Below are 21,178 nucleotides of genomic sequence, written 5' to 3'. Positions count from 1 at the left end.
CATTCTGTTTTAGTCTACAAATTTGATGGCATCTAAAACTTCCCATGGGTTCATTTTATACTGTTAAAAAAATCTAAATTTAACGCAAACTAGGCTACAGGGAAATTAACAAAGATTAATAAGAAGAATGTAACACGCAATTACATACTTAAGTGCGTATTAATTTTGCGCACAAATAGCTAGTTTTCGGGATAACTGATATTTTGATTAGCGATTATAAACATATATTTGGCAGCCTTATAAATATGTAATTTTGTCTCTCGGAAAAAAAGTGTAATAAACATTAATCCTCGTAAAACATGTAAAAACACATTATCATAACAACTCGGCAAAATTGAATAGGAATATATACTTTGAATCTTATACCTCGTTTAACTCCTTTAACCTGTTATTCTTTAATCTGAATATTGAAGAAATAAATAACACCGCTGTTATTTTCAATAACAAGTACAAATTTATTCTATGAAAATATGGCGCTTTGCCGGCGAACGATACAAAAATAAAACGTGAAAAATATCACCTTTTTTCCTGCCATATTTTCTCTGTAAACAAAAATTATCACTCGATTATTGAAAAACTTACCTCATTGATTAATGGTCTAGGCCTATTTTAAAGTCACAATTAAACACACAGACCATCAATGTGAGAAAGATATTGACGTCCCTATAATGAAACTTCAGTTAGAGTTAGTAGCTCAAGTGTTGCAGGTCGATTGTTGTAAGCGTCTCAGAGAAGAAATCAAAGGCCTCCGTAGATAAACCAATGGGGCTGTCTACAGATTCTGACAAACTTGGGGACACGGCATCTGAGAGGTGTAAGCAGGAATCATTGGAGAAAACGTTGAAATCCTGTAAAGAGACGTCCAGGGCCGAGGGACTGCCATTGTCCTGAGCAGATGCACAATCCGGGGCCATTGTTGAGGCGCAGATAGGAACAGTGGGTGACGGGTTGGGAAAATGTTTCAGATGTTTGTCATTGCTACCTAAAGGCGAGACAGTTGCGCTTTGGGAATCACTATTGTGTCCATTCTGTGACTGTTGAGAAGTTAAGGTATTCTGCTGAAATGGATAACCCTCTCTTTCCAAAAGCGCCCCTGATACATTGTTTGCCACTTGTTCGAAAAAAGATTTCCCATCACCCCGTCCGCCTGCCTCCTCCAGGCTCGGTGGTTTTCCATCGCCGTGGTGGTTCTCTTTACACTGCGTTTGCCGTTTGTGTTTCATTCTCCGGTTTTGAAACCAAACTTTGACTTGCCGCTCGGTGAGGTCCAGCAGAGCGGCGATTTCCACACGCCTTGGCCGGCAGAGATACTTGTTGAAGTGGAACTCTTTCTCCAGCTCCAGCAGCTGTGTGTTGGTGTACGCCGTTCTGAGTCGGCGAGTAGCCCCATTGCCACCATCAGAAATCTCGGGCGAGCCTATGAAGGGATCACAGCGTTATACATTATTGATACGCCACTAATTATAACTCTTGATTTTTACAACGGCGCTGTGGGGCTTAAAGCTGACCCCACAAACTTGTCAAATATATTGCGTTTCTCAGGGAGCATAAATTGTTTGTGGGAATGGAGCCACGGCACTTGAATAATTTGTGTCCTCATCCCCTATGCCAGAATATACTGATGTGTCTGGTGTGAGTGCGGAGAGGTCCGAGTGAAGATTAATGAACACGCCAGCTGCCGAGTTGAGTAATGGCAATCTATCATTCTTCATTACTGTCAAATATTAAAATTCATGCCCTACACTACAAGTAGCTAACACCGAGTTTAGGAGTTGTTCAGGACAGATCCTTCGCATCCAAAAACTTTTAGATATTAACATGTTCGCATGACCCATGAGGATAACAAACTATCTTGCACTTTCAAGCAGCATGGCCTTGCGCAGCACAGCTATCGAAATTAATAATAATAATAATAATAATAACAACAAAAAGAATAACTTGGAATAAACAATAAAATTGCATTAAATCCAAATACCTTGAGGGGAGAAGTATAGTGGACCAGGGTCGGTGGTGGTTGTTGTTGTCGAAGTTGTCTGGTTTTTCTTGGATGCTTTTTTCTCCTTCATCCAAGGGTACTCTGGGGGTAAGGATGCGGCAGGCAGCGGGCATGAGCCATTAGGGTTCTGCTTGGGCCGGCTGTGGCGAGGGTGGCTGCCGGGGTTCAGGCTTGGAATGGTCTGCTCAAAAGGAGGAGGAATCAGTGTCGAGTGTGAAAGCGTCGAGCTCTTGATTGATGAACTTTGAAATGCATCACCGACAGGGGGAAAAGATGTCAGGCACTCAGCGAGCGACGGCTGACTATTGATAAAACCCGTCTCTCGCTCGAATTCGTAATTCATCTCCTCCAAGTCTTCCAAATTCGCCGCTCACAAATTTGTGACCCAAGGAAGATAAAATGAAATATCGTGCCGGGTTAAAAAAAACTATTTTGCTGATTACGGCCGTATGGGGACCGCGGTACCATTAAACTATTGCTTTCATGGAGACAAGGTTGAAATTGGACCGTATTGCTTGTCACATGATTACCTCTGTCCAATGACAATTTGGGGTTTAATCAAAAGAAGCCACTGTCTGTGTGATTGATCGAAAAAAGTCCGAGAGGAACGCCTCACTCTCTGGGACGGGCTAGTTTATTTACGCATTTATGGTCAGTTTGCCCACTGCTCCGTAGAATGTAAGTATAGCCAGTACCTGAAACAGTGAGAGTGACAGTGAGTCCGTCTGCTGTTCTCCCTTTATTGTTTGACCGACCCTCGGCTGAAGATCCCCCAACACATCAACTGGACACATAAACACACCAATAGCCACGATCGAGGAAACCCATTAATCCTGAGTCTGGGTTTTTACTACTTTCTTAGAAAATGCGCGCTCTCGTTTGCCAATGCACGAGCAAAAGCGCGCGAGACAGTACGCGCGCGCACATTGCGAGCAGACAAATTCTTTGAAAGCCCCGACGCGCCCGCGTATTCACACGCGCACTGACGCATTACGCTTGCATGTGTATTAGTTTTGTTTTAGTTTAAGATATCGCAGTCCTTTTTTAACTACTGTAGCTTTGAAACTATATTAATTCAGAAATTTCTCAGGTTACATTCTTCTGCTTATAGTGCAATTAACATAATTGATACTCGGTGCAGAATTTGTGAAAATAAAACTTATAATTGTACATTCAGTGTAGCCTATTTATGTAGGCTAAATAATAATACACTACACATTTGACCTGAATTGATCTTCACAATTAGTTTGAGCGACGTTAAATCATCTCACAGGCAAACACATAGGCTACATAATAAATTCATTAATATGAAATAAAAGTGTTTATTCATTAGTCTTTTACGTTCAAGAATGTGTCTTCTATGTTGTCCTCAGAAGTCTTTTAGCTAAGTAGGTGTAGGCCTCGAGCACTTTATTGCTTATATTCCAAACAAAGAGCCCTGGAAGCCTGCACGCTATCAATCTTACACGCCAAAAGGTCTGACAGCTTAGTGCCCTAAGAACACATTTAAACCATCTAACACTCCCTTAGATCATATGTGGCCAGGAAGAAGAGAACAACGTAGTACTCACGGTTGAGAGTTTCCCCATTTTATAAATTAAATTGACTAAAGTGATATTTTCCGATTAAAGGATTGAACTTGATCATAATTTCAAACCGGATGTTCTTCGAATGGACCAGCGTTATTATTTCGGACCAAAAAATCGATCGTTTTATATTTTCGTTTTTGGAAAATCAGCCTTTATCGAAGGTTTGGGAATGAATAGGATTACATATTGATTGTAAGAGAGAAACCATGTGTTTTTGCAGCTACACAGGAGCTATTGTGTGTAGATGAACGTGGGTGTCGGCATTCTTCAAAAATACCCACTCCTTCCTACACATTTCCACCACGAACGAAAAATCTTCGTCTTTTCCCACGAGCTGAACATCGAAATTTATCAAGGATGTATCTTTACGGATACTGTTAATTGTCATATTATTTATATGTTAATCTGTCTGTTGAAATATTCATTCATATTTACAATGCATTGTATTTATTCTCATTAGATAGGCCTGACAGAATGGATATGTGAGTATCAAAATATATTGCCGTGCTTTGAATGAAAAGCCTGTTTTTTGTTTGTTTTTGTAAATTGGCAATCGAACTATAAATTTCATGTCTTTGTAAATCTATTATTGCTTGTACGTGAATACTGTGTTTAAGTTTATGTGCTTGTAATATATTATCGGAAATGTGTTTTGGTATTTGTAAAATTTGAAATTAATTCGAAAAAAGATTTAATTTATGGCTTTACAAGACCATCTTTTTTCTATTTGGTTAGGTAAAATTCTCAAGGTCGAGAGTATGTGAGTTACCTTAATTTAATGTATGTCGAATAAATGCATCAGTGTGCAATTGAAAAATAACACTTTGAAATTTTAGTCCACTTTTATGACTGGCATTAAAATATTAATTAGAAACTGTTTATGACATTTTTAAAGCCGAGGTTTCTCGAAGGACAAATCTATTAAAAAAAAAAAATGAAGTGTTGTTTTTTTTAATATATAGATATTTAATAATTCTTGAATTATTTGGCAGTTTGCATCATTTTTGTCCACGTGCTGAGCATGTTCCAGCACCATGTCTTTTTGGATATGTCTGGCTCGACGGACAGAGCCGCTGACCGTCTGTTAGAATAAATAATGAATGCTGACGGTCATAAAACACAAGTTAAGAATGAAAACTTGGCTCGTTGGATCATCAAACAAATGAAGTGATCAATGTGCTGTATTCAAAACTAATGCATTAATAGATTGAGTACATATAGGCTATATGAAATTGATTTACGCATTTAAATACGTAACCATTATAGGCGTTAAAAATAATCATATTATTAATAATAATTATTATTATTATTATTATAATAATGTGATGAAGTTGTAAAACTCTTTTTTGATTTGTTTTGTTTTTACAAAATATTCTAAAATGCGATTTCATTTTATAAACGTCGCTGGTAAAAGTAAGTTTGTTTTAGACTGTAGTTCTCTATTTTCTTTTTCGATATGTAATTAAATACATGTCGGGTCTTTTCTTTTGGGATTTTATTGTATTGTCTTATTTATACGAATTAATTTGTTTGTTTTTCAATTATAGAGTCAACGCAAATTCAGAGGCCTGTTTAATAACATATTTGAATAATGAATGGAGTAAGCTAACACTGTTAAAAGAAGATATTTCCGAATATAATAGCAATATGTGAATGAGATATGGTCAACTGAATGGACTTTATCTCAGGATAGCTACTGTAAATACTTCTGCTTCGGTCAACCACGTTTCCAAACCCATTCGTTCATGTAAAAAAAAAAAAGAAAAGGAAAAGAGGCCAGGGATTGATCTGTTCGTATCCCTCTCTGTGGGCTTTGTAAATTAGTGCGAGTTAGGCGTATATGGGGTGTTTATGATGTCTGCGAAGGCAGCAGCGGCAGTAGCTCTAGCAACAGTGGCATTTGATGGATGACCCTCTACCCACACACATTGCACTGGGTCGTAAACGAGCTCCAAGCTCCTATTGTTGTGCTAGAGGTGTATGTCATTTCCGGGCATATGCACTATACCCCTGCCCTAGAAGAGAATCATGCAGTTTTATTCAGGATATGACGTTGTGAGAGTATAGCCTGTACCATATGAAGATCACGGCGTTAACAAAAATGTTATAGTTTATCTTCTTGATGCTAAAACAAGACATTAAAGCAGGGTAAATTCGTAAGCCAAGAATCAACGTCTCTGTAGGGTATTGGAATTAAATATGCTTAGGCTACTATATTATGGTGGTGGGATGTTTTCTAAACTGCATGCAAAAAGATTGGTAACATTGTATCCTGAATCCTGGCACCGATTAGCTACTTCGATCACATTAATATCTATTTCCATTAGACGCAATGAATCGATGATTTAACTATGATTTTACAAACGTGAATTCATCAATATTTTTTATTTTTATTTTATTTTATTATTATTTTTACGTAAAAGGTGAACAAAAATAATTGGAGACCAAATGCATATAGGCCTATCGGTTTACGTGTATGACACCTCTTTTATCTGCTGGAAAGTTGTGAGTCAGTTTACTGTAAATTATCAGGGTCATGTGATCCAATAGTGCGCAGATCTAGTGTTGCGTGTTGTCCATATCACTAAATGTAGGCTATAGTAACCCTGTCTGATCCTTGGGGGCACGTCTGTATGCAGGATATTGGATTATAAAGGAGTAGCAACAAAAAGTTTTAATTCTAAATGTTTTCGAAAAGTATATGCCTTTTAATACTCGTATTGATCGGTTAATAATACCACCTTTAGACATGGACCGCTATTATTTCATGAACTTTACATGATATTTTACGATTTATGATTAATTAATTGTTAAAGGGTTGTTTACTCCGACAACGAATTTCTTCCAAAATAACCATATTAGCTACTAAAAGTAAAGTAAAGTACTTAAATAAAGGCCTGTATAGGCTGATATCCTATAGGCCTATTTGGTGTGTGATAGAGCTATGGTAACATAGCTAAAATAATCACATGTAAAGAGCAGCCTTTAAAATATAATTTACTGCTGGATTATCAACTGCCTTTCAACGAGATAGGCTATGGTTTCCTAAAAAACAGCGTTTATACTACAAGTGGAGGCTCAACATCGCCCCCTTACTGCTATCCTCCTCATTCTTCATTCCTGAAAAATTTCATTCCTGTTTTTCTAATCTCAGTTTAGAGATTAATGAAGCACTATGCACTTTTTACCATCAGGCAACATGCATTTGACTTCCATGCTACAATATAATTGCAATATAGAAATGTACATTATTAATCATTTTACATGAAATATTTATGCAGTGGTGCAAAAGCAAAAAAAAAAAAAGAATAAATATTGTTAACAAAGGAGTTTTAAAAAGGTGCTCTCTTCTCATTTCCCTTCTTGCTCCATTGCTGGTTTAAATCTTTTTATGTTAGCATGCATGGAAGCTGCGTATTGCATGTTGCATGAGGCTAAGTGTATCTATGTAGGCTATCTCTGTATGGTTAGCCTAGTTCTCTACATAGCGGATGTCCGACACTGCGTGCATCTGTTGAGTTCCCAACCAAAAGAGCACAATGGCTAAATAGTAATGGAGATGCCCTTAAAATAATACACATATTTATATAGACCTTAGTCAGAGTAGCGGCATAGCCCATTTCATATTTACTGCAATGAAAACGGGGCTGTGAAGAATAGAACTAGGCCTAGTGTGTTCAATGGACTGTACTACCGATGTTCACATAGTAGTGAAAATTGCGTGATCTAGGACCTTTATAAGTTGTGTGCCATTGTAAAGACTGTAGCCTACGTCTACATCCCTCCTCAACCTCATTTTCATTTGCGTTAAATCCAATATGGCGCCTGACCTGACTAAGCTCTATTAGGCTATGTGCATTTAAAGCTGAGTAGCTACACTGTTAGACATTTCTGTAATTTCCACAGTTATTTACTGTATATCACCCAGTGTGATACTGCAAATTCCCTTTACAGTAACTGTAAATAACTGTAATACCCTTTGCATCATGGGAATTTTCTGTGACGTCAGACCCCACATACAGAGACTTACTGTATTTTTTAAAATTGCTGTATACTACTGTAACGGTCTCTTTGGCGCCATTATACTGAGGTCGTTTTATTTTCCTCATTTCTTGCATTTGGATTGACACAATTTGCCCTACACAGTGTCTACAACACCGCAGCAGCTTGGGACTGACTACTGGATGTGTTACATCGCTTCTAATGATTGGAAAATCCGTTTGTACTTCGTGTCAGAAACAGCGCGAGCACTTGGAGTACATCTGTACATCAGAAATATACCAGGGCATCACATTACTGTCCGCATCCATTGTAGATAGTATATATAATGGGTTCTATATTGCTTTTTTAGAAAATAAAATCGTATGTTAGCTAGGTTAAACTAGTTTTATGGCTAGCTGCCTTTCTAGTTTTAGAATTAGTTTGTTATAGTTTTTAATGGAATTTAAGGTTTACTGCATTTTTTTGTATTTGTGTTTTAAAGGCAACTGCAATGAAGCATCAAGAAAGACATGAGCAGGCCAGCCACCCTGAGACTGATAATTCATGGTAAGAGAACAACTATGGTTTTGAGAGGTTTGTGTATTCTACAGTATATGAGGTTTGCCTTTTAAAAGTGTGCTATTTCTACTTCTTATTTTTCAGAGAAGACATTTCTGTCAAAGTGGATGGTGAGCAAAGATGGTGGCCACGTTTTGGAGCAGCACCTGGGTTTTACAGATGGCTATGTATTCTTTGGCTGCTTGTCTTTTTTCCTCATTATGTTTCTGTTGCCTAAAGATTCTTTGTGAGGATGAATCCAGAGGACACAACATAATGCACTGCAAAACATCCTAAGACAGGAGAAATGGTGAAGATGCACTGTTCCTGCAGTTGGAAGTCTGTATTTTTTAAGTGTTATACATGCAATGTTTTAAATAAAGAATTTGATATTTTGTAATCATTGTGTCTGTTTTAATTGAATGCCAGTAGTACCTATGTAGAGTAAAAATAAAATGAATTCTATATAAAAATTATAAAATCTAATGAAATCTATATTAAAATGAATGAATTACAGTAGTATACTGATAAATCAAATACAGTTTGCTACTGTAAATCTTAATTACAGTAAATTACTGGCAACAGTGTTAAAATAATAATATTATTTTAAATCTAAGTCAAAATCTTTTAATTATTAAATTTAGAAGATAAGCAATTTTCATGTTGAGGTTTGTTTCTTGAACGTATTGACTGAAGTTTCAGCTGTAGTTCAGGACCTAGTTCTAGTTTGTGCGTTACTGAGATGATAGTTGAGATGATCCACGATGCTTGTGTTGCAACGTCAATCCAGCTCAGAGCAATGCATCTTTATCTTTACATATTGCTTCCGATGCATGCATACCTGTGTGACAAGTTAAAACATATAGACGGGAACGTGATACGTAAATGGATTTTACCCTTTTTAGTGAAAGGGGAAAATGACTAACAACTGTCTGGTTTCCTGAAACACTAAGCTAAGTGGGACCCAAGTAGTATGTAAGTGCTACTTTATCACTGCGGTCTCTTTCCCAAACGCGTTGTTATATATGTAAGCATAGAAACGCTTGTGGATTAACAAGGGCCCCAGACCACTCGTAAGACTGTAAGGTGCTACTTAAATAGCGCTTTTCCCCTCCACCTTGATCTACGACACAATATAAACAATATGAAGGCATTGTAAAACGGTAAAACTAAACTATCAATTATTTTTTAATCATACATTGAAATTTGCAAGTGTGGACTGAAATTTTTACCTGTGATGTTAACTCAGTTACAATCTATTTCCATGCATAAATCTTGTATAGCCTGTAAAATATTAGCATAATTAGTGTCTGTCTACTGGTGCTCTTACTTTTTCACCCAAAAATTTTGTCATCACTCACCCTGCGTTTTTAAGTCATGCAATGAAAGTTAATGGGATCCAGTGTTTTGTTTGAACCTCAGTGTTCTTCAAAATATATTTTTTTCTAAAAGAAAGTCATTCAGGTAATTACATGAGGGTAAATAAATGATGACATAATTTGATGTTTGGGTTATCTATCCCTTTATCCACTTTAACCCCAATCTGACACTCAAAGCAGTCAAGCCCACCTTATTCTGGCATGATTATGACACCTATTAGGTACAAAGTACAATGCTACAAAGTTTCTTCTGGCTTGTAGTGCACTCTGCCACATTCTAGCATTCCCATTATCCATTTGGCTACAACACTGTTTGGATACATACAACATGCAGTACACCCCTCTGACCACTGTTTAGGACCTGATACCTCTACTACATTTGCTCTTAAATTCTGTTTCACAAGGTGATGCTTTGAATTGCAGGCACAACTCATTTGTCCCATATTGACTCAAGAGAGTGAAGCAAAGTTCTGGAATGGACAAGAACTATCTGTCTTACCTTGAGCATTAGTGTGTGCGTGCTTCTATGTAAACCAGGGGCATCCAATGCTGCTCCTGGGTGGCGATATGCACTTTCTGCAAAGTTTAACTAACCAGGGTCTTTAGGATCACTAGAAACTGTGTTGGAGCACATTTGAGCTGAACTCTGCAACAAGTCGGCCCTTAATAAGCATATTATAAAGCATTCATTTTGTTTGATCCAGATTTATTGCTGGAATAGGAGGAAACTACATGGTGTCAGATCATCTGTTTGTAATTTTAAGTAAGGTCATAGTGGTCAGACAAGGTCAACACATCACGGATCAACATAGCATTCAAGAAAAGAATGCTGTGCTACTTAGATGTGATATGTTTTCCAAATGTCAGTCATTTATGCATGTTTTAATGGTTTGAAAATTCAAGAGCTATCATATTTATAAAATTAAACCCAATTGCTCTTTATGAGCCATTTGCATCATTATCAACTGAACATGAAAGTCTTGCATATAAGCTCAAACTAAGTACAAACCAAATGAAATGACAGTTCAGTTTTCACAAAGGCCTAACCAGCGACCATATTCTAATTGACAATTGTTCGCATTCATCATTCTTGATGCATTAGCTGAAATGTCTGCATCAGTTAATAGGTTTTGTTTGTGGCTGGCCCTTATTAAGTGAGCTTGCTGTAGGGCAGAATCCACTTTGCCACTTGATCGTTTCAAACAAACCGCTGTCTCCACCTGCTGGATACTAATGGTAGTTAGTCTGTTTGTTAAAACACATTCTCAATTCTGCTCAAAGAGGCCCCACAACACTGCCCAGTTTGGATGTCTCACTCTTATCAGACACACCAAATATAGATCATTAAGCACTTTATTAATGAGCTGATTCACTGATGAATCAGGTGCGTTAAATTAAGACACACCAAAATGTGAAGCGTTGGGGGGAGCACCTTTACTAAAACGGAAATATTTAGAATTCCTAGCTATGCCATTTAGAGAAAACGTGCGCACATTTGTGATTCATATTTACGGTTAAAAAACTAAAAACTTAAACATCCACGTAATGTAGGCTAAACATTCACTTTAAAACGACACTTCAATTTCTTTTACATTTTGAAGTTTAAATGACCAAAATGCAAAGCAGCAATGATATTGGACGCAAGAAAAAGTACAATGCGTCAATAGGTTGTGTTTCCGTTGTCACTTTATGCATGACGAGGCAACAAATGGGTTATCAGTTCTGCAACGTTTTAATTGTTGCTGAGGAGTAATAAAGTAATTAGCAGAGAAAAAACAGACAGTGGGGCTGAGCCCCATTTTACGATGCTGTCTAGAGCCTTTGAAGATTTGGTCTGCAACAGAGTTTTTCTTCTTCTTTTTCTGTTTTTCTATATTTTGTGTGTTTATTAAATAATTAAATACGAAAATACAAAATAATAATAATAATGCTACAATGAAAACTAATCAAATAGTTTATTTATTTATTTATTATTTTTTTATAAAATAGGCTATAGCCTATCATGTGTTACTGTAGGCTAATTGTAATTGTAATATAGGCGTTGGGCGTCCAAAAAGTCGTTCCAGTTCCGCCTTCAATCGCTTTGCACCCCATAAACAGTTAAGACTGTGATTGTGGTTTATTGCCGCGCAGCCACTAATATCGCTTGCTGGGGCAAGGCACAAATAGAATGTGCAGGCCTGTCTACGAGCATCAAACTAAGCTTTATTTATTCGGATAAACGGCATCCGGGCCGTTAACAGGACACTAAACAGTAGGTTGCAAGATAACGGTAGAATGAGCGCGAGAACATGAGAAGTGTAAAACTGTTTGGAGGGCGGTAAAATATTTCTCGTTGTATAGCGTAAAAATACCATGGGATTGCAGTCATTGTCAACCTCCTTCAGGAACGATTTATTTATGTTGAGTCTTTCATGAGTCTGGAACTTTATGTGCTGTATAGCACAGAAATACAGGACTGCAATTATTAGTGACAATTTATTGCAATATCGCAGATTTGCACTTCATTAGGCATGAGTGTAACCCATGGAAGAAAAAAAAAGGATTATTTTTGCCCAGAACATTGGTATAGAGAGTCTTAACGAAATGTATTATTTATCAGAAATTTATTTATGTACACAAGTGGAATTTTAATTTGAAAACGACTAACACTGTGTTGATTTGAGGTATTGGCGTATGCAATTTATGTGTTCACATATAACATTACAAGCACGTAAATGTTACAAAAATTCACTGAAATATTCCAATGACGAACAACACAACATAAATTAATCTTAATACATAGGTAGTTCAAATACATCTAGGTAGTCACATTAAACATTGATACATTACGCTACAAGTCATTTTTGAATTACAAAAAAAATTCATGCATATCATCAGCATTTCACATCGCAGAACCCATTTCCCTGAAATCATGAACTGGTGCTTTAAAAACTTTTAAAAAATAAAATTTGAACATATTTAAAATGTACAGAATGCGAAATGCTAGACCTACAACAAGCAAACCAAATAAGAGAACTATCACCCAACAAGCTGTATACAAAGACACAATGATATATACAAGCATGCCCTTAGTTCAAAGGGTTTGTGCAATGTACATCTAACATTACAAAATGTAGGCTATCAATAATAATCTACTATGGTTGTGCATGAGGAAAAAGACAGGCTAATTCACAAACACCTTCGCACGAACCAAATAACTTCATCCACTGCAGTGCGCATTTATAGCTTTCCACTTTTAAATGTCTTTTGGACGTTCTTTATTGCATTTCTTCATCTTCATCCTACGGTTTTGGAACCAAATTTTGACTTGTCTCTCGGTGAGATTTAGGAGTCTTGCCACTTCATATCTACGGTCGCGTGAGAGGTACATATTAAACAGAAATTCTTTCTCCAGCTCAAGAGTTTGATGCTTAGTGTATGGACAGCGCTTTTTCCTAGTGGACTTCGCATGCAGCCAGTTGGACGCAGGGTTATCTGCAAGAAGGGTCGGAGAGAGAGAGAGCTAGTCATGTTGCCACTTGAAAAAATACTGCGGCCATTTTATGATCGGCGCGCGAGAAGAAAGAAGAGTCTAATATAAAGGCTACGATACAATTTTGATATGCTGAAATTGGAAAGCACAATCACGGACTGCATGCATCTGGGCTGCGGGTGGATTTTATATGATCGAAAATTTTATGTGCAAGCTATAATTTTCTTCCCAGCTACTGGCATTTTTGGCATCACTAGAAGGAGGGATAAACAAGGGCCTTGCTGTCTATCAAAAAATAAAAATCACAGAAATCCAGATTGTATGTTTTATGGCAACAATTGTGCGTTTATATCCATATCATTTACGTAGCATTTAATCGAATGTAACGTGTAGGACAGCAGTCTTGTTATATGTTACATGACATGCAGTCTATACACTATAATGATTACATATACTGCAAATATGTGGCATTTTTTAATACTGGACACATTCCATTGAAACATGCATATAGGCTGTCAGATGCAAATGCAGATTATTGCCACCCACATAACGAAAGAAGAAAGAAAGGCCTAGTTAGAAGACCTTTAGCCTGAACAATATAGGAATATTTAACTACAGTAAACAGGCCATTGTTGACCTCTCTCACAAAAGACTAGCTTTTTATAGATTATAGCTACTTTTTATATTATAGCCCACACAAACGACGCCTATTGAATTCATCTGTTTGGGTAAAAGTAGCCTAACTGAATACTACATATTCAAACGCATTCTGATATGAACTTAGCTGCACTTACTTGGGTCTAGATCCACCTTCGTCTCTGCTGGAGCTTTCTCGTCCTGTGATCCGTTGGAAAGCGCATCGTCTGGTATCTTCCTCTCTGCTTGGGTCGTATTGTTGTCAGTCTCGGCCACAAGCAATGTATGCGTGGTGCACTCACCACTCCCAACCAGTGGTTCAAGTTTTATACCATGGTGTGTATCTGTGGATAATCCCGTGAAAGGCAGGGCAGGCAGCGGTTCCAACGCCCAGGAACGCACGGATGCTCCATCGGTTTCTCCTGTTGAGCATGGGTGATGAATGTACGGGTGGTAGGCGATAGATGTGCCTGGGGGCTGCACGGGCACGGGACTCCATGACGCACCAAAAATTGATGATTTGGCTTGGAAAGTGTACTGCTCCTGTTCGCCATATTCAAGTAGCGTCAGTTCACGAGCCTGCTGCTGGACCACGGGTCCAGATGAGAACCTCGGTGCCAAATGATCGTCATTCTCGTGTGGAATGTGTGAGTCAGCGTAGTAGCTCAGTGTCCCCAATGTCGACATAACAAAAACAAGCAGAGAGAACCCAGGCGAACGGATACACCCACAATGAAACTGACACAAAAGCAGAATCCGTTGAAATCAAGTAACTAACTACTTGACTTCGCTGTGAACTACAGACCTCTGATAAGTTGAATCACTGCAGAGGTTGGATTGGATGTGCTAGACACGTGACTGTGGGAGAGAACGTGGGAGATAAAGGGGAAAGCCTAACCAGTGCACACAGTTAAATGGCCTCCATTTTACAAGTCATATTTTTAATGGTATAGCCATATGTTTTTATGAAGGTGGATTTGATTTTATTCATGTTGTTAAGCTTCAGCATCTAATAACAAGAATGGTTATTTGAGAAGCGTTATTGTAGAATTCCCGTATCTAGTTTTTAATAGAGTAGGTGTACTGTTTGCAATAATAAAATAAACCCCCAAACGCGTAAGCTAAATGCGTTGCCATATCGTTGTATAGGGATCTAGCTAAATACCTGCAGTCCAATTCAACTACCCCTTTTTTGACTGAATTGTTTGGTTTTTTTCCACAAATTTTGCACACCCAAAAAATAACATATTTATGATGAATGCACGTATTCCGCGCGGCCTAGTCGTGCACAAGAAGACATAAAATAGTTCAGACATAAAAAGGATCTTTACGTGAGCCATATGTATACTTTATATGGCAATAAGTGCCACTGGATGGTTGAGATATGACCTGCTAAGTGACCAGTCATTCAGTAACAACGCGCTCAAACCTTCAGTCTGCTCCTAAGCAAGGCAGACTGTGATGTGCAGACAAGTCAAACTAAATCTGAACGTGAACTAAGCTGTGAACAAAACTAACTATGGGGGAAAAATACAAAAAAGCTTTACCGGACACTTATCAGATACATGTACAAAATAGACCGTTTGTTTTATGTTTAAAATTCAACTTTACGCATTAAAACCTTACAACAATTAAAATGATTAAAACAAAGATTAGTGAAAAAAAAGATTTAATAACATTTTAAATGCGTGTTTGATCAACACTACAAAAGATGATGATTATAAACATGATTTTTATAGCAACAATATGTCACAATCACAATGTTATTACAATGTTATTATGATATTCGATTGTTAGTATTCTTGAATAAGCTGATACAGGACAGAAAAGCTTTGTTTTGCAATATCCCACACGTTCAGTGAAATAGTGACTGTATGCTTCATAATTAAAATGTTGTATTTGTAAATAGATTTGCATATTTGCAGTGGTTAAACGTAGAGTTCCTCGGTATGTTATATTCAGAATATAAACAGCTTGTATGGTATTTGGAAATCAGCAAAGTAATTGTAAAATAAAGCATGAGTAAATACAGGGATGTTTTAATAGAAAATTCATTTATTCCTGATATTTTTTACTCTCAGCCATGAAAAAACATTGACAATAGAGGACGACCAGAGCTTTCTCTCCCTCTGGTCAATGAGCATTGCTGTGATCTTGTCCTCGGAAGAGTGGATCTCTGGGCACTTCAACATACTCTGTTTATAACAGGGGCTATTACTCTGTTTTTCTTCGGGCTGTAACTTGGCTGTCTGGCCTGAATATGGCCAATAAAGCCTTTGTGTTTTTTTCCTCCGGCCCAGCAGACGCATCCGGCAGTGTGGGCGTGCTCTCAGTCTCAGATGCGCACGCGGCTTTGGCCAAAGTGCATTGATCGTAACCGAGGCCTTGCTAACTACACCTGCACTCAAATATTTACTTTTTTATACAGCTCTAAAGATTTCACTTCAGTCTTGCAGTTCACGCATTAGAATTGTGTCTTTAAAATAAATGTTGCTGAGAATTTCTGGTCTTTTTTTTTGTCTTTTTTTTTCCAAGATAAAACATAGGCTACTTTTGGAAATACTTTTCAGAATTCGCCGCACCGTGTTTGTCTTGTTGTGCTGAATCTCACTGCGAGGCAATTAAGACAGTTTCGTGTTGTGGGGATGTAAAATATAGCCCAACAACATGAAACTACCTAAATCACTTAGCAGTTGTCTTTGTTTCTTGCTTGCGAAGATAAGAAGGCAAATACGCCGTATTTTTTATTTTATTTTTTTTTCTATTTATTTTCTGCACAAGCAAACAAGTACAATAAAATGTGAGTTTTTGCCCACACACTGCTGTGATCTGACCAATACTGTCTCATAAAATTTGTTGACTTTTCTTGGAATATTCCCTTAAATGTAAATGTAAATTAAATAAGAAATAGAACCCAAAAGACAGGAATATAATTGGTATCTATTGGAATGATTGTAATCGTTTTTGTGTGACTTGTCACGGGACCATTACTGACTGTGTTGATAATTATATAAATCATTTCATTTTATAGTCAGCAAAATTACAGTCCTTGCTTCTCCAAAATCCCCGTTATAAAAGAGCTCAGAAAATCAGGAGTGTTTGTACTACAATAAGTGTATTTAAAGATGATTTTACACATGCCTTTATTTATTTTCTGCCATGTATGAATAATTAATTTACATCTGAGACCATCCCTTTAGCCTATGTTTCCAAAAAGATGGTACATTTGAGTGCCGTTAAAATAATACAAGAAGTCCCGTCATGGTAAGAAGTTTCTGCATTTTAAGCACCCGATTTTTCCACTTATGCCTAGAACAGCAAATACCTGACAAGGTCGTACTTAGAACAAACGTGTAGTTATTATTTAAAAATGGTTTCATAATAGTAATTATTACAACATGCAAATAGCGCAGTTATATACAATAAATGTACAATATAGTCTGAATGCTATGTACAATGAACACCTTCAGCATTTGATATTTTCCTCTCTTGATTTTTACAGTGAAGTACTCTTGACAGTTTATAAATAACCATGACATGTTATGACGACTGGGTTGTCAAATAAAATTATACATAAACAGATAAAAACGTCAACAGTATACGACACACAATAAGTTATCAATAGTATCTTGCACAAGTCATATAGCCTATGCACACACACCTACGGAGACGGTTTGTTGTAAGCAGGCTACCACTGCAGCTGATGGAGGAGGGCGCCAGAGATCTATAAAGCGAGGAGGCTTCATGAAAAACTGAAGTTGGCCGACAACTCTCGGATTCGGTTTTCTCGACTCATCTTCTTCAGCTTCATCCGTCGGTTCTGAAACCAGATTTTGACTTGTCTGTCCGTGAGGTGAACACTGCGGCTGATCTCGAGGCGACGCTCTCGTGTCAAGTACATGTTGAAGAGGAACTCTTTCTCCAGCTCTAGAGTCTGATGTTTGGTGTAGGGGCAACGCTTCTTACGGCCACTCTTCGCCGTCAGCCAGTTAGCTGTATTGTCACTTTTGGAATCTCCTGCTGAAAATTTGAGACAATATTAGTCCAAAACGTACATCTGCGGCCCCCGTTTCACAACACTTTACAATGGGATGCAGTGACCAGATACGCCTAATGAATAGGCTATTATTTAATTACTAAACTAATAATAGGTTACCATCAACAACGTGTAATATCCATACAATAATTCCAAATGCTGTTGTACATACGTAACACATTCTCACATAAAAAGTATGACTCTTGTAATACTGAAATTACTAGTATGAACTAAGTTGCGATTTAATAATTCGGGTTTTGACTATTATCTGATTATTCTCTTCAGTTTTTAATCATTATTTTGTTTTTGTTTGTTACAGCACTGAAGACGCTTTATCGGTCATTTCGAGTAATAGAATATTTTTAGTTAGGCATTGCAACTACAAACTCTCCGCCTATGCGAGAAAATTAACATTAAATAAATCAAAGCATGTGATTACAATCTCAAGAGGTCATAAACAGCATAATGAAAAATAGGTTTGCTAAATTCATATACTTATATAGACATGCACAAAATGGGCACAGTCCAGGGTCGAGAGTAATAGGCCCTATTCGCTTTACGATTTTTTAATGTAGGCTAATCATTGAAAAATTTTGAGATACCTATAGAAAACTGAAGCACACGTTATTGCTGTCAGAAAGTTTGCATTGAATTGGTTCAAATATTTCATATTAACCAAATTAGGGTAATTGAACTGTTAAATGAGATCTTGTGAGCAATATATTTTAAATTGTCTTTATGCTATTATTTAAAAAAGTGAGCTTTAAAAACGAAAAATGGTCAGTGCACATTGCATTTGGCACGAAGGAATGCTGTGTTATTTGGATTACAGAGACGACTACAGACGTAAGGACTTAAGCTAAATGTTTTTTTTAATAGAAGATTCACGCGCATGATTGTGCTGCCAAATCTGGCCAGTATAAAGCCTTATAGGGTGTTTGAAATAAAATCTGAAATATTACTGTAATACTACATGCAATTAAAAAAAAATAATAATAATAAAAATCAGTAAAACAGTTCCTTGGGCTATATGTATCGCGCGCGCAAAGGCGTGAATGTTTTTACGCGCCCAAAGGGCGCCCGAATCCTTTGGACTGGGCAACAACAAAACTAACCTTTTGTAACCGTGATCGCTTTCTCCGGACTGTCCGGTGGTTCGGGAGATGAAGCGGTGCCAGTGGACCCCCTTAGCTCCTTGTTTCTTGCCGGGGCACATGGTGCGCATGTGGGAGGCTCGTCGTTCTCTTCCCTGCTCGCTTCTGCTCCTATGGCTGAAAGAGAGCTGTCAAATCGGGTAGAGCGTTGAGCAGCAGCATGAGTCGATACAGTCTGGTTGTCTGGAAAACCTTTAGATGTGGCGCATGTCTGAGATAGACGGAAGTAACCAGGTACCGGAACACAGCCGTTATTGTTGCTAGATGGACATGAGTTTGGTGTCAGCCGGGAGTACGATATGTCCTCTGTAATGGTGTCTTTTGGACACTTCTCAGACTCGTATAAGCAGTAAGAGTTTTCCTCTTTTATGGTGGGCGAGAACGACCGTGGGGTAATTTGGTTGTTAGGCTGTTCAATGCGACAGGACCTCGACGTCTCCAGCCATGTTTCCATGCCTTGATATGGCCCACACGTAGGCACTACATTTTGCGAATTGCTCTCGTTCCGTTTGAGTCCCGAAAAATAGCCACAGTTAGACAGTCCATAAGAATACTCGGAGCTCGGCTGCAAGTAGACTCCGCTGTTTTGGTAGTAGTGTCCACTTCCCTCGGCCCTTCCGTGGATCAAGGAGTCTACCAGAAACGAATTTCCAGATGGACTATCGGAGCATGACATCTTTGTGGTATAATTTGACGGTGGAAGAAGATTGCCCTTTCTGGATGACATTTCTTGTGCAAAACATGCTGAATATAATTACTGATAACTATACAACTCAGTGTGAGCTAACAGCCAATTAAATCGCAACGAGCACCGATGACTCCTCCCTCTGTGTTCACGTAACCCTTGAGTCCCATATCTTTTTCAAGCTACTAGATTTTTTTTTTAAAGTCAAATCTACATTTCAGTCGTTTTTGAAAATATAAACGAATAAAACCAGAATTTCACGTGAACAGCATTATGTTTACGACCGCTGACTTCGTTAACGCTGACATTGCCGCTTAGCCGCAAAGCCTTGTGAGCCACGTAGCCTGTATAAAACCAAAAAGCAACAAGGTATCGAAAAGGAGATCAAGTGCTAAAATAGTAAACCTTTATGATACACTGTAATTGCCCCAACAGCCCTTTAAGCACATAAACAGTGAGTTACAGACTGCTCTTCTGGTTTTCATGCATGCGGTGGGTCAAAACAATTTATTTACTACACTCAAGTTCAAAACGAGAGGCGGCTTTCAGTCTGCCTTTCAGAAACACTTTGGATGTGGATTTCCATACTGTAGAATAAAGATTTAGCTTGTGATAATCTTAAAGTTACATATAGGCCTAGGCCTAGCCTATATATAAGCTTTATAATTAGCCTACGATACTGAGTTAACAGTAAAAAAAAATTTTTTTTTAAAGGCTATTATTTTTATAGATCAATCTTATCACAGTCCCATAATGTTTACTAAATGATTTAACAATAGCCATTTTTACGCAAATGTTGTATGTGATTAAATTTACCTTTGCCTACCTTTTGCGTTCAGGAGATATTATCTGAAAATTAGCCTGTGTGATGTTGAGGCCGCCGTTGTATATATTTGTCATTTGATTTGCATTTAATTACATGAAATATAATTCTAAATTTCTCTCTCAGGTTTGTGTTGTTTTATTTCATTTAAGTTTTTTTTTTTAAGCCTATGTTGCTTAATGTTATGTGGAAAATGGTCATTTATTGCTCTATCTCTGAACTTTCTTTCCAACGGATTTTACGCTTTCAAAAATACTCCACTGATATATTCACAAATAGGTCTGTTTCTTTGTTCAGATTAAACGTCCTATAGTTGAAAAGAATGAAATTTCTTTCTTTCTTTTATGAAAGAAAGAAAGAAAAAATACTGCACATGAGCATCAGCATGCAATTTTAAATATCGACCAAATATCACAACTGCATGAATCGGGTCGAAAAACACGTTGAAAAAATAGGTATACTCACACCAAAGAAGCCTAAACTTAATTTTCTTTAAAGTTGTCCCTGCTCCAATAATCATGTTTTGATTCACTCTGTCTATAGTGGAAGCTTTTACTGTAGCCAAGACAGTGTTACCATAAAAGCATGCAGTTCTTATCACGCGTCTGAAATGTAGCCTATATGTTAAAGGGAAAAAATGGGCAATTGACAAATTATTCTTTGAAATGTATCTTTTCGGCTACGTTGACAGATGAATTTTAATAATCGGAAAACATTTATTTGTACTTTGTGCATTAAGAAATCAAAGCGTCTCAAGACGGGTAGCTATTGTTTTAAAAGTCATTTGAATTTTAATTAGCCAATAAAGGTTAGATCATTTTGTTTTTAATTTAACGCATCACAGCAATTTTCTTGATTTTCTTCTT

The 21,178-nt window shown here is 37.4% G+C and overlaps 3 protein-coding genes across 5 annotated transcripts; all 3 read right to left on the bottom strand.

Annotated features, from left to right (window-relative positions):
• Window positions 1-71: 71 nt before the first annotated feature.
• Window positions 72-4,859, bottom strand: hoxa2b (homeobox A2b). Of its 2 annotated transcripts, XM_058746664.1 has the most exons (3): window positions 2,692-4,859; window positions 1,976-2,177; window positions 72-1,417 (listed from the first exon to the last, which is right to left on the bottom strand). In XM_058746664.1, the coding sequence occupies exons 1-3, from the start codon at window positions 2,788-2,790 to the stop codon at window positions 687-689; spliced, it is 1,032 nt and encodes a 343-aa protein (XP_058602647.1). In that variant the 5' UTR covers window positions 2,791-4,859; the 3' UTR covers window positions 72-686. The 2 variants fall into 2 exon arrangements, with proteins under 2 accessions (XP_058602647.1, XP_058602646.1); XM_058746663.1 differs by lacking the exon at window positions 2,692-4,859 and having other exon boundaries at window positions 79-1,417; window positions 1,976-2,616.
• Window positions 4,860-12,092: 7,233 nt separating this feature from the next.
• hoxa9b (homeobox A9b) lies at window positions 12,093-14,404 on the bottom strand. The gene is made up of 2 exons (XM_058746667.1): window positions 13,773-14,404; window positions 12,093-12,980 (listed from the first exon to the last, which is right to left on the bottom strand). The coding sequence occupies exons 1-2, from the start codon at window positions 14,299-14,301 to the stop codon at window positions 12,742-12,744; spliced, it is 768 nt and encodes a 255-aa protein (XP_058602650.1). The 5' UTR covers window positions 14,302-14,404; the 3' UTR covers window positions 12,093-12,741.
• A 906-nt stretch (window positions 14,405-15,310) lies between these two features.
• hoxa10b (homeobox A10b) lies at window positions 15,311-19,789 on the bottom strand. Of its 2 annotated transcripts, none has more exons than XM_058747033.1 (2): window positions 18,766-19,789; window positions 15,311-17,634 (listed from the first exon to the last, which is right to left on the bottom strand). In XM_058747033.1, exons 1-2 carry the CDS (start codon window positions 19,529-19,531, stop codon window positions 17,357-17,359), a joined length of 1,044 nt encoding a protein of 347 aa, XP_058603016.1. In that variant the 5' UTR covers window positions 19,532-19,789; the 3' UTR covers window positions 15,311-17,356. The 2 variants fall into 2 exon arrangements, with proteins under 2 accessions (XP_058603016.1, XP_058603018.1); XM_058747035.1 differs by having other exon boundaries at window positions 15,311-17,631.
• Between the last annotated feature and the right edge of the window lie 1,389 nt (window positions 19,790-21,178).

This window comes from Onychostoma macrolepis, chromosome 16, assembly GCF_012432095.1.
Source record: "Onychostoma macrolepis isolate SWU-2019 chromosome 16, ASM1243209v1, whole genome shotgun sequence".
Lineage (NCBI taxonomy): Eukaryota > Metazoa > Chordata > Actinopteri > Cypriniformes > Cyprinidae > Onychostoma > Onychostoma macrolepis.
Note: the sequence above shows the minus strand (reverse complement) of the source record. Positions and strands in the feature narration are given on the sequence as shown.

What these genes read in the sequence shown, in the direction of transcription:
- hoxa10b (XM_058747033.1), bottom strand. Translation starts at nt 19,531, where the DNA reads ATGTCATCCAGAAAGGGCAATCTTCTTCCACCGTCAAATTATACCACA. An exon ending in AGCGATCACGGTTACAAAAG is followed by an intron (nt 17,635 to 18,765) that starts GTTAGTTTTGTT and finishes TCAAATTTTCAG; the next exon opens with CAGGAGATTCCAAAAGTGAC.
- hoxa2b (XM_058746663.1), bottom strand. Translation starts at nt 2,339, where the DNA reads ATGAATTACGAATTCGAGCGAGAGACGGGTTTTATCAATAGTCAGCCG. An exon ending in ACTATACTTCTCCCCTCAAG is followed by an intron (nt 1,418 to 1,975) that starts GTATTTGGATTT and finishes ATCCCTTCATAG; the next exon opens with GCTCGCCCGAGATTTCTGAT.
- hoxa9b (XM_058746667.1), bottom strand. Translation starts at nt 14,301, where the DNA reads ATGTCGACATTGGGGACACTGAGCTACTACGCTGACTCACACATTCCA. An exon ending in GAAGGTGGATCTAGACCCAA is followed by an intron (nt 12,981 to 13,772) that starts GTAAGTGCAGCT and finishes CCCTTCTTGCAG; the next exon opens with ATAACCCTGCGTCCAACTGG.